Here is a 15,007-nt window from a genome sequence, read left to right on the forward strand (position 1 = left end):
TGCTGGCACCAGGGGCGCCACCCCACCTGGCCTCCCTCGCTGTCCCCCAGGGCCTGACCTGTGCTTCAGTCCGGGCCTCAGGTCGAGCGAGCGCTGCTTTGCACAGCTGAAGTCTCCTCCTCGGTGCCATCTCCCCCAGGCTGGGACACAGCCGAGGGACCGCCAGGGAGCCAGGATCGGCTCGTGAGAGCAGTGATGGGCAGCAGCTGCTGGCTCCTGGGCGACTGCCAGCCCCTCTCCACTTGTCTGGCTGTTCTGGTCCCGTGCCCTCTGCGTCTCGGCACCTGCCACCACCCGAGCGGTCTCAGATGCAGCTGTGCCCCCTCACCACCTGGCTCAAGTACGGGCTCTAGGAGAACAGAATGCCTCGCCACCTCTTGCTTTTTTCCTTTGCAGTACTGAGGATTGAACCCAGGGCCTTTTTACTCAGCTGCATCCCCGGCCCTTTTTGAGACAGGGTCTCACTAAGTCGCTAGGCTGGGCTGGAACTTGCCATCCTCCTGCCTCAGCCTCCCAAGTGCTGGGATCACAGGCATGCAGCACCACGCTCAGCTTGGTTTTTGGTTTATTTTGTGTGTGTGTGTTTTGAGGTTGTGTCCCCTGACAGCTGTCAGGAGCACAGCCTTCCCCGGCAGGGAAGGACTTTCCTGGCCACCTCTGTCCCTGAGACCGCAGTGGCTAAGATTCCAGAAGAGAAGCGTGTGACCCTTAAGAAGGAAGGAGACACTTTTTTTTTTTTTTTTTACTTATTTAAAAAGGCCTTGGTGGCAGGAATATAGTGTAAAAATCATTGGAAAAACTAAAAGGCATCGATACATATCCGAATATACACTTTGTACATAAATTATACTTCCTTTAGTCTTTCTGTGAGGTCCTGGTTGGGCGCTGAGGTCCAGTAATTGAGGGCTCCCGGCAGCTGCACATTGAGGCCGGTGTAGTCCACCATGTACATCGGCCACTGCTGGGGAGAGGGACACACGCAGTTAGGGTGCCGGGGACACCTTGACGGCCAGCTCTGCCTCTCCCAGCACCTGCTTCCCTTGAGCCCCGAGAGGGTACATGGCCTCTCCACGGTCACACAGCTTGCAGTGGCCCGAGAGCCTCCAAGCAAGCCAAGGTTCCAATGCGGGGTAGATGGCGGCCGGGACTCAGGAGGACTTGGGGTGCACACACCAGGGAGGGGGAGGCACAGCTGGGTTTCCGGGGTCTCCAGGAAAGGGTGGAAGGGAAACCCAGCCCAGGGGTCAAGAAGTCTTAAAACCATTTTCTTTTGAGTTGCTTTTTTTTGGTACTGGGTATCGAACTCGGGACTTTGCACTTGTGAGGCAGGCAGCAGAACCACTGAGCTAAAGCCCCAGCTGGGTTGGTGTTTTGAGACAGGATCGCACTATATAGTTCAAGCTGGCCTTGAACTCATGGTGAGCCTCCTGCCTCAGCCTCCCGTGCTGGGATTACAGGTGTGCCACAATCCTTGGCCTAAATTTTCATACATGTTCAACTATTCTCAGTTGCACTCAGGATTTCAAAGCTGGGACTGATATCTTTTATTTTTTTTAATTTGGGGGGTTAAGCTATATGCCCACCTTTTTTTTTTTTTTTGGTACCACGGATCGAACTCAGGTCCTTGTGCTTGCACAGCAGGCAGTGAAACCACTGAGTGAAATCCCCGCCCTACCCACCTCTTTTTAAATTTGAGACAGTTTCACTAAGTCACTGAGTTTCCCAGGTTGGGCTCAAACTTGGGATCTTCCTGCCTCAGCCTCCCACAGTACTGCAATTACAGGCATGTGCTACCACTCTAGGGTTCAAGCTGCTCTCCTGAAATCAGAAAGAACTCTCCAGAGTGTGTCCCTAGCCAGGAAACTAAGGCAGGAGAGTCCCACTGCAAGGGGGCAGGACAGACAAACCCTGAGGTGGACCCTCCATCTGCCCCATCTGAGCATCAAGTGGCACCCACGGTCCAGGCACCCTGTACCTCCCTGACAGGCAGCCCCAAGAGGGAGACAAGGACAGGGTGGTGAGGGGCAGTTAGTTCCGGGCAGCTTTACCACGAGGGAAATCTGATTGGTGGACGCCACGGACTCCGGGTTGGAGGATGAAGAGGAAGAAGACGAGGAGGAGGAAGACACGGAGTTGCCTTCGGAGGCCCTCTTTCTCTTGCGCTTGGGAACGCTGTCTCTGGCTGCCAGGAGAAAGGGCTGCTGGGGTGGGCGCCCTGCTAGGCTGCTTACCCGCCTCCCCAGGGAAGACTCGAGACAGAGGCTCGCTATGTAGCCCTGGCTGGCCTTGAACTCATGCCAATCCTCCTGCCTCAGCCTGCTGAGTGCTGGGATTACAGGTGTGGCCCACCATATTCAGCTCTACAAATACTGTTTCAGACAGTTGTCCAGGCTGGGCTTGAATGCAAGCCTCCTGCCTCAGCCTCTGAAGTAGCTGGGATGACAGGTGTGCCACACCTGGCTATCTGTTCCTCTTTGTCCCCACGGAGTGGAAGGGAAGCTTCTCCAACCCCAACTCACCTGGCACCTTGGCATCAGTGGAGATTTCTGTACAAGGTCTGTAAAAGAATAAGACACGGTGGCAGTGAGGACATGCGGTTTTCCTTTCTCTTGTGGGATGAGACGCTCCTCCTGCAGCCACGCAAGGTACTATTTGTGTTTTGGGGATTTTTTTGTTTTGGCTTTTTGAGACAGGGTCTTGCTATGTAGCCCAGGGTGGCCTCAAACTCACAGTGATCCTCCTGCCTCAGCCTCCCGAGTGCTGGGATTACAAACCAGCAACATGTCTGGTTTGCAAAGTGCAGTTTGACTCCTCCATGTCCCCCAGAAGCCTGTGTTGAAGGCTGGGTCTGCCTACTAGGAGGGTTTGGAACCTTTAGGGAGCAGGCCCAGGAGGAAGTGAGGTGTGGGGGGGCGTGGTCTGGACAGGAACACTAGGATCCCAGGCTGCTCTTCTCTGACTTCCTGCCCTAATGTACAGTGTCTCCACAGGCCCAAGGGACCAGGGACTGAAACCTCTGAAACCGTGAGCCACTGAGCTACACCCTGACCACTGACATGAGGCAGTTGGGATTTTGGCTTGATGTGGTGGTACACACTTGTATTCCTAGCTACTCAGAAGGCTGAGGCAGGAGGATTGCAAGTTCAAGGCCAGTCTGGGCAATTTAGTGACACACAGACACTGTCTCAAAATCAAATGCAACAAGAAAAAAGAGGGGCTGGAGTTGCAGCTCAGTGCAGAGGCCCCGATCTGAGTTTAATCTCCAGGTCTGCACTTTGGACTTTCAGGTTTGGGGCTCTGCTGCTCTCGCCTGAGTTGTGCCTCAGCACACTCACTGGAGCTGGTTGATGATGACTATGCGCATGTGCTCCCGCGCCTTCAAGATCTTCTCCAGCCGGTGGATGTCATAGGTGTTGGGGTTCCGGAAAGGGATGTCGTCTGGCAGGCCCGTGACCTCCACGGCGTCGGGGCTGTCTCGAATCAGCTTGTAAGGGACCAGCACGGGCCGGTTCAGGCCCAGGGCCTCACCTGGAGGGCACAGCAGTTCATCGAGGTGAAGGGGAGCCTTGGCAGAGATCGGGCGCCACAGGGAGGGGACGCCCCACCCCTAGAGCTCCCCATGCGCAGGCGCAGGGTGGCACTGACCGTATTTCTCATTGAAGAGCTCCTTCACCTGCTCCCGGAGGATCACTTTCTCCCCCAGCCTGTTGGCGTCATCCTCATCTGCGGGAACACACCAGGATGTGCGGGGCCACCCAGGCCTCTCCCACGGGCAGCCCGCTCCCCTGCATCTGGTTCCTTCCTTTCTTGCTGTAGCACTGTGGGGCGGATCTAGTACTTTACTCTGAGCAACATCCCCAGCCCTTTTTTATCTTCTATTTTGAGGCAAGATCTCACTGTTGCCAAGGCATCCAGGCTGGGCTCAAACTTTCCATCCTCCTGCCTCGGCCTCCCAGGGTGCTGTGTACGTTTCTTGCTGAGGGCCCAGGCCAGCGCTCAGCTCTGCCAGGCCGGGCTTCCCACTTGCAAGCCCCGGGGGAGCTCCAGGCGCTGGGGAGAGTGGCACTCCCACCCGGTGGGGTCCCAAACAACGTAGTCCTGGGTCCCCGTCTTGGGGCACAATGCCCTGCTCAGCCACACGGAGACCTGACGGTGTGGTGACAAACACCTGCAACCCCAGCCTGGGCAACGTAGCAAGATGCTGTCTCAAAATACAAGTAAAAATGGGCTGCAGTGGTAGCTGGGTGTGAAGGCCCTGGGATCAGTGCCCACTGCTGGGGGAAAAAAAGACTCCAGCTCTGCCCCTGGGACCCTCCTCCTCCCCAGAGGGCCTGGCACTTCCTATCCGTCCCTGTGCCACTGAGGATTCGTGGTGGCCCACAGAGAGAAGGCCAAGGCAGCCCGGCCTGCAACCAGTGTGCACCCGATGCACTGCTGGCCGCTTCCCACACCTGGGCGCAGTCACCTCCTCACAGCTGAAGCCGGAGGTTTGGAGAGGTTGAGTAAGTTGCCCAAGGCCACACAGCTGTGAAATGTCGGGAACAGCAAATCGGACCTCAAAGCCCTGGGTTTCCTGAATTCAGTTTTTCTATCTTTAGAAGAAAAAAGAGCGGATTTCTTTTTTTTTCTTCTCTTGGGGCCAGGGAGGGAACCCAGGGCTTGGTGCATGCTGAAGCTGAGTTCTACCAGGCCCTAGCACTCTGGAGCTGTCTCTTGTAAGTTGCTCTAGCAGGGCACCATTCTGTCCGTCTTTGTGCAGCCCTCTTTTTGCTTTTTCTCCTGTTTTGGGGGGGGTGTGGTACTGGGCATTGAACCCAGGCCCTTTCCACTGAGGTGTACCTCCAGGCCTTTTTCTGTTTTTTATTTTGAGCCAGGGTCTCACTGTCACCCAGGCTGGGCTCCAACTTGTGATCATCCTGCTTGAGCCTCCCAGAGTGCTGGGATGACCGGCGTGCACCACCTTAGCCTGGCTTCCTCCCCTGCTTTTTTCCAGTGCTTAGGGGCCCTGCTGTGTGCCCTGCCGCACATCACAAATGGCATGTGTGTCCTCCTTGGGAGACCTGAGAGGGAGAGGGAGGGAGACGGGCGGGGTTTTGGTCCTGCAACCCCCTCACTTCCTGTCGTCGGGCTCCGGGCCAGGGAGCTGTGGGCAGCAGTGTGAGGGAGGCCAAGCTGGGCAACCGGGTGCCAGCTCTGATGTTCTGAGCCTCAGTTTCCCTTGTGAGAGCTGGGGACTGGCACTGCCAGGCGGTGGGACATCGCAGGCGTCCATGCTCGGGGAGGACAGACTCCCTGTCGCCTGGCCACACTGCTCTCTGTCCACTAACCCAGGGCCTGGAGGGCATGGGGGCTTTGTCGAAGAGGTCAGGGTCCCGGGCCCCTTCTGGGGCACCTCCTCCTCCTTCCCTCTCCTCTCCCTCCCCTCCCCGAGGCCCCAGCCACACAGCTGAGTGGCCGCACTTTGGCGTGAGGAGCAGGGGCAGCACCACCTGGGAGAGGGGTCAGCAGCACGTGTCACTGCTGGGGGTGGGGCTGCACTGTCCACCGTGACTGCAGCCAGCTCCGTCCGGAGGGATGAGCCTGTGGGCTGAGGTGTTCGCGAAGCAAGTGCTCAACCCCTGATCTGAGGATCATGGGAGAGGCTATTCTGGTTGTGCAGTGGGTCCCTTGCAAGAGGCAGAAAGGAGAAAGGCCTGGGGCATGACAGCCAAGCTGGGGAAGGTGCTTTGAAGATGGAATTGAAGCCGAGTGTGGTGGTGCACACCTGTCATCCCAGTACTTGGAGGCTGAGGCAGGAGGATCGCAAATTTGGGCCTGAGCAACATAGCAAGACCCTGTCTCAAAAAATGAAATGATGCCAAGCAAAACCCAGGCCTGGGATCTCCTTGCTGGACACGTGTTGTTTTGGGTTGTAAGCAGCACACGTGTACACGCGCACGGTCCTCACTACACCCTAAGCCCGGGTCCCCTGATCTCCTACTGGATGAGCCCAGACAAGCACCCCAAGCAAGCGCCTGACACCGCCGCTCCCCACACCTGCCTGTCTCAGCCAACCGCCCCTGTCTGCCAGCTCAGCCTGAACCACTGAGGTCAAACTTGGCTTCTGCTCTCCCCCAGCCACACCAGCAGATTCTGCTGGCGTTAGCGACAAAGCACACCTAGCGCCGGTGACTCAGCGCCCGGCTGCCGCCAGCAGGCCCTGCCCACGTCATCACACCCTCTCCCCGTCCACCCCACCTGTCTCCTGTCCAACAGTCGCAGGGATCCTCTGACAACCCAAGCTGGACCCACCCGCCCTGCCTTCCCACGTCCCTACCTGCCCGGCACCACTGTCCCTCCCCAGTTCTGCCTCACCCGCTGCTGCCCCTTCTGTCTCCACCAACACCTGGCAGGTGACCTAGGGGCCTTTTCGCAGCTGCTGCCTGCCTGCCTGCCTCTTCCCTGCTCCTGTGGCTCAGCACCGCCTCCTTCAGGCCTTCACTCGAGGACTCCCCAGAGCCACTGTCTGATGGAATCCCCTAAAAAGCAGCACACAACGGAGGTCTGGGGTGGGTAGCTCAGTGGGTAGCACTTGCCTGCCGTGTGTCAGGGCCCGGGGTCTGTCCTACTGCCACAAAACAAAGCCACTAATGGCCCCCCACACCTGACATACTTTATACCTGGCAAATGGGTGATTCTCTCCGACCACACCTGGCCCAGCCCCTGTGCTCCAGGCCTTGGCCTGGGGGATCCTGGAGAGCTATCCTGAATGTCCTCGTCCCTAGCTCTGTAACCAGACCCTTCAGAGGACGAAGGGCACCAAGCGGTGCCTGCGGTCGCTCCTCCATCCCAGGTAGCCTCAGACCCATCCCAGGTGGCCAGTGTGAAGCCCCCGACCCAAAATCTTGAGAACCTTGAGGTTCCCCTTTTCCCCTACCAAGCTCCACGGGCCAGGAATAGGATGGGGTCCCCCCAGCCGACCCCAGAAGAAAGGAGGCACCAGTGCCAACTCCAGGCCTGGCAGCCCCACCCAGCAGACGCCAGCTCTTCCCAGGAGGCAGAGACCATGACTGCAGCCCAATTAACCATCAACAGCGGAGGTAACGAGGTGAGAATGGGTGGCTGGCATAGGACGGGGCGGCTTTAGAAGGTGAAGGATGAAGGAAGGATGGGTTATTCCGAGCTCTCAAGACCACGACACAGTTGAAGGCTGGAGAGGGGGTGGGGAGGCTGAGGCAGGAAGGCAGGGCCCAGAGGAGAGAGTTTGTGACTGGGGACAAACAAGTGACCCTCTGGCTTGGGTAGGAGAAAGGAGAAGGGCAGGAGGGACAATGGAGGGCGTCACCTCGAGGAAATGGAGGCCAGAAGATGGTAAGTTAACTTACCCAAGATCACAGGTAGTAAGTTAACTTACCCAAGATCACAGGTAGTAAGTTAATTTAAGCAAGATCACCCAGTTCAGAAACAGCAGAAAGAGTCCCTGAGGGGCGAAGGGGACCCATTCCTGCTCCTGCCTGTTCAGCCCGCCACCCCTGCTGCCATCAACCCCACTGGGACCCAGCCCCCCCGCCCCGCAGTCCCCTTCCCTGAAGAGCCCACCCCACGCAGCACCCAGGAGACCCCATGGAGGCCAGGCAGCGCTGCTGAGGCCACCCGTCCCTGCCTGGGGCCCTGTGGGCAACTGGACAGTGCCGGAGGTGAGAGGTCAGGATGGGATCACCGCTCCCCTAGCACGAAGCGGACGCAGGAGGTCCCAGGGTGGGCCCAGCCCCTAGGGTGCTCAGGCTCCTGACTCGGGGACATCAGCGAGAGAGCCTGCCAAGGCCGGGTCTGCAGGGTCCAGTCCACGCTGCAAAGCTGGGCCTTCCAGGCCCTCGCACCCCGGCCTGGCCACCTCTCCACACCTCAGCAGCAGCCTGGGGCGAGAGACGCAGCACCCACAACTCTTCCCACTTCTGAGTGGGGAAACTGAGGCCCAGGCGAGCAAACCTGACTGGGTGGAGTCACCTGGAAACCGCAGCTGTGCTGTTTCCGGCCCCTCACAGGCCACATCCTGAGGGCCCAGTGTCCCTCCCGCTTCGTGGGGCCACCAGCCTCAGACACTCACAACGCTGCTGGCTGGAAAAGCGCTGTCGTCACCGCCCCCTCCCCCGGAGCAAGCCCTGTGGGCAGTGGCCTTGGCTTAAATGCCTCCAGCAACAGGGAGCTCACTGCCTGCTAATACTAATTTCTTTTTAACTTTCACTCTTCAAGAACAGTTCTAGAATGCTGTTTCCTTGATTGCTCTCGTGTTGCCCACGAGGGCTTTGGTTTCTCCTCCATGGGGTGTGTGTGTGTGTAACACTGAGGGTTACACCCAAGGGCTCTGCACGCACACGTGGTTACCACGGACACCCCCAGCCTTGACAGCTGTCCCGTGAGGGCCACTACCTCCTTCCCTCTGCTCCAGCGCAGGCCTCTCTGTCCCCCGGGGTCCCCTGCAGGTCGGCTCTGGCCAGGGCCCTGTGTGGGCCCGGCAGACACACCCTTGGAGGCCAGGCTCCACCCCTGACCCCAGCTTCCCTTCTGGAGGGCGGAAGTGTGGTCACCAAGTAACCACAAAATAATGCAGATCACACCATATCATTTGATGGACTAAAAAACCCTCCAATGCCACAGAATAAAACCCAGCTCGCTAGTTTTTTGGCAAAGGCCAGGTTGGATGCGGGCAGCACCACAGGCTGCCCAGGCTCAGGGACCTGGCTGCAACTTGAGGCTCAGGCCGCTGTGTGCTCCCAGAGGCGTGGAAACAACAAGGGCCCGGGTGTCTCTCCAGGCCTTGTGAGGTGCACAGCACAGAGCTGAGCTGCGGACCCGACAGGCATTGGACACCTCACATCTGGGTCACCTCCTGACCCCAGCCAGGGACGGCAGCTCCCGGATGGGGCAACCCTGGGCCCCGGATGCAGGCTGTGCTCTGGAGAGCTGTTTCTCTGGGCACAAGGGCTGCTCTTTGCCAAGGGCGGGCCGAACTTGCAGGCAGCCTGGGGCTGGCTTTGGAGACTGACCTGCTCTTGTCCTATGTCCTGGGTTTCAACTTCGCAGACTCAGGCCTGACCTCCTCTCCTCTCCAGCCGCGTCCTAAGCCTCCGGGTGGCAAATGCTCTCTGCCCTTCTGTGACTCTCTCTTTTGTGGTACGAGGGATTGAACCTAGGGCCTTTGCTCTGAGCTACACCCCAGACCTTTATTTTGAGACAGGGTCTGGCTAAGTTGCCCTAGGCTGGGCTCCAACCTGCAGTCCTTCCACCTCAGCCTCCCATAGTGCTGGGACTGCAGCTGTGCACCACTGGGCCCGGCTTCGTCCATCATCTCTGAGGGTACCTTTCACCTTTCCAGCTCTCCCTCTGTCCTTCATCCTCATGGGGACCTTAGATCCATGGCCTGGTGACCCTGTGGGGCAGGAGAACCTGCAGGCTCCCCCCTCCCGTCCCCCATCCAGCTCTGTCCCTCGGAAGGGTGAGTCGTCCCTGGCGGTCCCCATGGGTCCTCTTCCCTGAACCAGCCCCCGCTGTGGCCAGCTCCGTGCTGCCCGGTCCCCATCTGGTCTTTGTGGTTGTGGACTGAACCAGCGGCAGTGAGTGGCCCTCAGACTCTCCCCCCACTTCACATCCAGGGCTTTGGCCTCTCGTCACGGGTGTCACCTTTGGGGCCCTTGGGGCTCACGCGTGGCCCCCAGAATGCCCTGCTCGCTCCCACTGTGACCCAGTTTCTGAGTAAACTCCATTCCATATAGGACGGCACCAAGTCTCCGAGGATGCTCCCTGGTTTGTAGAGCAAGCCACGCATCTGACCCACCATTCACACCCGTGGCTGTCACAGGGCATGGGACTCCCTCCCTTCCGCTGCTCAGCCTTGCCCCTGACCTTTCTCTCACACCCCACATCCTTTGCACTAGCTTTTTTTTTTTTTTTCCATAGTCCAGGCTGGCCTCCAACTCATGGTGATCCTCCTGCCTCAGCCTCCCAACCAAAGGGCTAACAGCCATGCGCCAACATGCCTGGCTGCACCAGCAATCTTGTTGGTTGTATTTTCAAGATACGTCCAGGGCCGTAGCACTGGCTGAGCCCTAGCTTCACCGCAGGGTTTTTGTCACTCTCTAATAGGACGTTCTGCTTCCTGTTTATCCATCTCCTCCACGGGAATGTGAGCACCGCAAGGGCACAGATCTTGGTCTATTTTAGGGCATCTCGCCTGGCACACAGTAGGCACACAGTAGGTTTTGGTGTAGGAATAAACGAACCAAAAGGATGAGCTTCAATCTAAAGGATTCCAGGCCGGATCAACGCTGTTGCACCGGTGGCCAGAAGGGGGCGCCAAAGAGCCACCCAGTGTGGATGAACGGGAGGGGAGGGAGGCAGGGACCAGGGCGTGGCCGCAAACACAGCGGGGTGGACCGTGGGGCCTGGCTAGTGGACAGCCAGACCCTGGCCCCAAGGGAAACGGGAGCGGCTTCGGTTCACCTCCCAGCCATGCTAGGCACGTGCTGTGCGGCGGTGAGTGGGCACCGTCACTTCCCTGGGAGATTGGTTAGTGGGGATGACGGGCTTTGTAAGAGGTAAACTGAGGCACCCAGGTGGGGAAATCAGAAAGCATTTGAAGGACATAACACCTTTGTGCTTTAAGGTTAAGTGTGTTGTATAAATTAATAGAAACAACAGTGAGAAGTAAAATTAGTACGTTTAGGGGAAAATCTAGAAGAAATGTATCATCATAAAAATGGACGGCCATCTGGGCTGTTAGATTTCTGTATTTTCCAGATTTCTCCCGTGGGCTGATAATTTGCATTTCCTTTTAATTTTTAAATTTTATTTATTTTTGTTTGTTTTGAGACAGGGTCTCGCTATATGTACCAGGGTAGCCTTGAAATTATTCGACCTTCCTGCCTCAGCCTCACAGGAGCTGGTCTTACAGGCATGTGCCACCACACCTGGCATTCTTTTCAGGTTTATGAGCTACCAGAATGTTCTCCAGCTGGCACTGCACCAGCTGCTCATGCAGAGGTTCTCTCCACGGGTGCCAAGTGTCTTTCACGCAACTCAGTCAGACCTTTTTGTGGTACTAGGACTGCAAGTTGGGGGCGTTTGGGCTCTGATCTGTGCCTTGGAAAACGCCAGCCCCTTCTCCCTGCAGGACGGTCTCCCCTGCCCCACCCTGGCCCTGCTGGGCTCCCACAGCCTGTGGCCTCTGGTGCACTTCTGTTCCCCGGAGCTGGACACCTGGGCTTGGACAGAGCCTTCCCAGGGTTTCCCGGGCCACCTGGCTCTCTGGTCCCAGCCCAGTGTCCCTACTTCACCCAGTGCTGGTGGGCAGAGGAGCTGCTGACAGCATGCGACCCGGGGTCCCACTGGAAGCCCAGGCCACAGCCCCTGACCCGAGGCCTGGAGTCCCACCCATGGTCCCCGGGCTCAGGCCGGCCTAAGTCCACCTTCCTCTCCAGCCAGGCACCTGCCTGGCCACCCCTGAGCATACTGGGATGGGAGGACCCCTAGGCCCCAGTGGGAAAGCGAAGCCCTGAAGGGCAGCTCTGACTACCCAGCTGAGACAACATTGAAGGCCTTTTTGGATCCTATCCTCTTTCTCTTTCTTATTTTATGCTACTAGGGATTAAACCCAAGGCCTTCACCTTGATCTACATTCCCAACACTATTAAAAATTTTTTTGAGACATACGTCTTGCTAAATTGCAAACTACCCAGGGTAGGCTCACATGTGTGATCCTCTTGCCTCAGCCTCCCAGAGTGCTGGGGTTACAGGTGCATGCCGCCAAGCCCAACTTGAAGCACTATCCTAGCCTCACCCTCCCAGCAGCCTCACTGCTGATCCTCCCCCTGGGTTCCCCTCCCCCCAGTGCTGACCCCGAGGCTGCTGTCTCTACCTGCCTGCACTCGCTCAGGTTGTGGCAGTTCCGGGCCTGGGGCCTCGCCAGCAGGGACTGTGTACCCCAGTGGATGGTGCTGGCCCACTATGCCTCAGGGGGCCGTGTGCACACAGCCACCAGCACCCCTTGCTCTGCCCTCCTGGCCATTCACCCCAAGCACAGGGAGAGGGCCCGGGACAGACTCCAGTTCCTGCCGCAATGAAACAGGGGCATTGGGAGCAGTCTACTCCATTTCAGGAAAACAGTTTACAATTCTGGCTTTTGTGTGTGGCAGGGGATGGAACCCAGGACCCCTCGGGGGCTCCACCATGAAGCTCCAGCCCCAGTTCGTAACTCATACTTCTGAGCCTGCACACAAAGGTCCATTCCTTATTTTTAGGAAAAGACAAGTGGGGCGTGCCTGTCATCCCAGCACTCTGGGAGGCTGAGGCAGGAGGATCACCAGGTTGAGACCAGCCTGGGGAATTTAGCTAGACCATGTTTCAAAATAAAAAAGGGCTGAGGATGTAGCTAGTTCAGTTCCCAGTATTGTTCAAAAAAAAAGGAAAAGGAAAAAGGAGAAGCCCCAGAATGTCTCCCTGAGCTTGTGGGGTAAGGCCTGGCTCTGGGTGACAGCCATTTCCTCCCTGCTGGCTCCAACCAAGCCCTCGGCCTGTGGAGTGGCCACTTGGTCCCTGAACACCGCCCATGCCCGCCTTGGGCTCCGCCTGGAATAATGCCTTGGAGCGATCTGCAATCTGCTCCCCTCTGATGCCCAGCTCCCCGCCACCTCTCCCAAGAAGCCTCCCCAAGCCTGTGTCCCCGAGGGCCTCACCACACCTTTCCCCGGGGCCACACGGGCCACAGCCACCCTGACATTTGTCTAATGGAGGCTCCAGGGTGCATGGAGCACTGTCGGCACCCGACTGCATGACAAGTGGCAGGAACCAGAGTGGAGCTGGCCACCGGCTGTGTGCTCCAGGCCTGCCCACCTCTGCTTCCGGAGGAAGTCTGCACCAGGTGGGCAGAGGGCCTCCCCGGCCCGTGCACACCCCAGAGCCAGACCTGGCTGAGCCCTCCTAGGGGGGCAGCAATCGCCTAGGACCCCAAATGTGTGTCTGCCATGAAGGCTGGCTGAGCCGGTCCCCAGGGCTTCTCCCCAGTGAGGATTCATGCACATCCTGGGGTTTCCCTGCCCGAACCCCTGGCGCCTCCTCTCTGGCATTTGGGGAGGTCCTGGGACAACCCCTGCAGGTAGGGACAGCCCAGGAGAGTCACCCAGGTTCTTGGGCCTCACGTTTCTCTCCCCATACAAGGGCAGAGTGCAGAGTTGACAGCTGCACAGGTGCAACACAGTGACTGTGTCCCACTCCCTCCTTCGCCCTGGGCTCAGTTCAGATGAGCTCGGGGGAGCAGCTGAGACCCCCAGGGGCTCTGCTCAGGAGGGCTCAGGGGCTGCCCAGGGCCCCTCACTGCGCAGCCTCCCCGGGTCCCTCTCTCAGAGCCTCGGTGTCCCTGGCCAGGAGTCCTTGGGTGCTCCCTCTGCTTCTCTCCCTGCCCACCTTCCTTTTTTTAAGGTACTAAAGCTCAAACCCAGGGCCTTCACATAGACCTACACTCCCAGCCCTTTTTATTTTTTGAGACGGGGTTTTGCTAAGTTGCTAAACTGCCCAGGTAGGACTCAATCCTGGGATCCTCCTGCCTCAGCCTCCCGGAGTGCTGGGACTGCAGGTGTGCACTGAGCCTGGCTCCCTCTCATCTGTCTGCACTCTAAGAGCTCTGGAAACGCCCCTGCCCGGGCTCACCAAGTGCTGCTCGCCCAGGCCTGGGGTGTCCCAGGGGTTTCACTCCAGGAAGCCTCTCCCCGTCCCTCCAGGGGTCCCTGTGCCAACAGCAGCTGCCCCGCGTCTGCCCTTCCCCGACAGGCACAGACCCAGGCCTTCGAACTGAGGCCCACGACCATGGTCACTGGGGCTGATGCGTGACGGGTGTTCCGGAAGTGCTGTGACCACGACCCGTTCCCACCGCACCTGCGCAGCCGCCACTCAAGAGTGAGGGTCAGACAGCGTCTGGGGCGGTGCGGGGACACAGGGAGGCCACAGGGCTTGACTGCTCATGCACGGCTCGGGGGCCTGGTCGTGTGGAGCCCCGGGAGAGACATGGATCCTCAGGGGTCAGGAGAGGCAGTTACCATCCAAGGTCGGGTGGCCCCGCATCCTGACTCTGGGCTCCTGACCCCCAGGCAGTCACCCTCCCTCCATGGTCTGGAGCCCACGACCACCAGCCAGGTCCTTTCACTGAGATGACCAGGCCCTGGCATCAGAGGAGCGGTGACAGGGACCTGCCCGCGCCACCTCCCCATCCGTTCCTGCCCCAGGATGACCGGGCAGACCCAGCCTTCCTGCTGACCTAGGCAGGAGCTGGGCGAGGCAGGGAGTAGGAGCCCTTGGCCTGTCCACTCCCGATCCTGGACCCTGAGGCCCAGAGGCGGGCTCCAGCCTCTGCCCCAGCACCACGGCCCTCGTACCCTCAGCCCCACAGCCAGCACCTCTTACCAGGCTTCGGGATGAGTCCTTGGAATGGCCTGGAAGAGAAACAGAGGGGGTTGGGGGGAGGCTGGGGACAGGACAGCTACCTGGGGACCAGCAGCACTGGCCTGGCCTTGCCTGGGGGCCCCTAGAAATGAGTGGAGGCCACCCTGGCCCATTGCAGCAGAATCTGCCCTTCAAGCTGGGCATAGTGGCATATGCCTGTCACTCCAGCCTTCTGGGAGGCTGAGGCAGGAGGATCCCAAGTTCAAGCCCAGCCTGAGCAATTTAGCAAGACCCTATCTCAAAAAATTTTAAAAAGGCACGGGGATGCAGCTTAGAGTGAAGGCACTGGGTTAAATTCCTAAGCTCCCAAGATACAAAACAAAACCTGCACTTCAACAAGAAGGCTAGGGTGCAGTACAGGGTACAGCTGGGCAGGTAGAAGGTACTCATGAAGGCTATGGACGCCGTGAGGGGTGGTCAGTCTCCTGGGGGCTCCCTATACCCTAGGCAGCCTGCGGGTCCTCTCCAAGCTCCCAGAGCCACACGAGCCCAGGACCTGCTGGCTCCAGCCCCCATCCTGCTTGCTTTCCCTCTCCCG

At 58.7% G+C, this 15,007-nt stretch overlaps 1 protein-coding gene across 12 annotated transcripts in view; it reads right to left on the minus strand.

The window, feature by feature from the left end:
* Positions 1–723: 723 nt before the first annotated feature.
* Positions 724–15,007, minus strand: part of Gtf2ird1 (GTF2I repeat domain containing 1) — a 71,411-nt gene continuing 57,127 nt past the window's right edge. For 8 of the 12 annotated variants that reach the window (XM_013070483.2, XM_013070486.3, XM_004840025.4 and 5 more), the window contains 6 exons: positions 14,431–14,459; positions 3,646–3,723; positions 3,336–3,528; positions 2,520–2,557; positions 2,049–2,182; positions 725–961 (listed from right to left, as the gene is read on the minus strand). In XM_013070483.2, coding sequence (XP_012925937.1) covers positions 845–961; positions 2,049–2,182; positions 2,520–2,557; positions 3,336–3,528; positions 3,646–3,723; positions 14,431–14,459 — 589 coding nt within the window. In that variant the 3' untranslated portion in view covers positions 725–844. Of the gene's footprint in view, positions 962–2,048; positions 2,183–2,519; positions 2,558–3,335; positions 3,529–3,645; positions 5,061–14,430; positions 14,460–15,007 lie in introns of all 12 variants that reach the window. The other 4 variants (XM_087196209.1, XM_013070484.3, XM_013070485.3 and 1 more) reach the window with 3 other exon arrangements.

The sequence above is a fragment of the Heterocephalus glaber genome, unplaced genomic scaffold (assembly GCF_053883595.1).
Source record: "Heterocephalus glaber isolate CG9 unplaced genomic scaffold, H.glaber_assembly_v1.0 deba00001610, whole genome shotgun sequence".
Taxonomy (NCBI): domain Eukaryota; kingdom Metazoa; phylum Chordata; class Mammalia; order Rodentia; family Bathyergidae; genus Heterocephalus; species Heterocephalus glaber.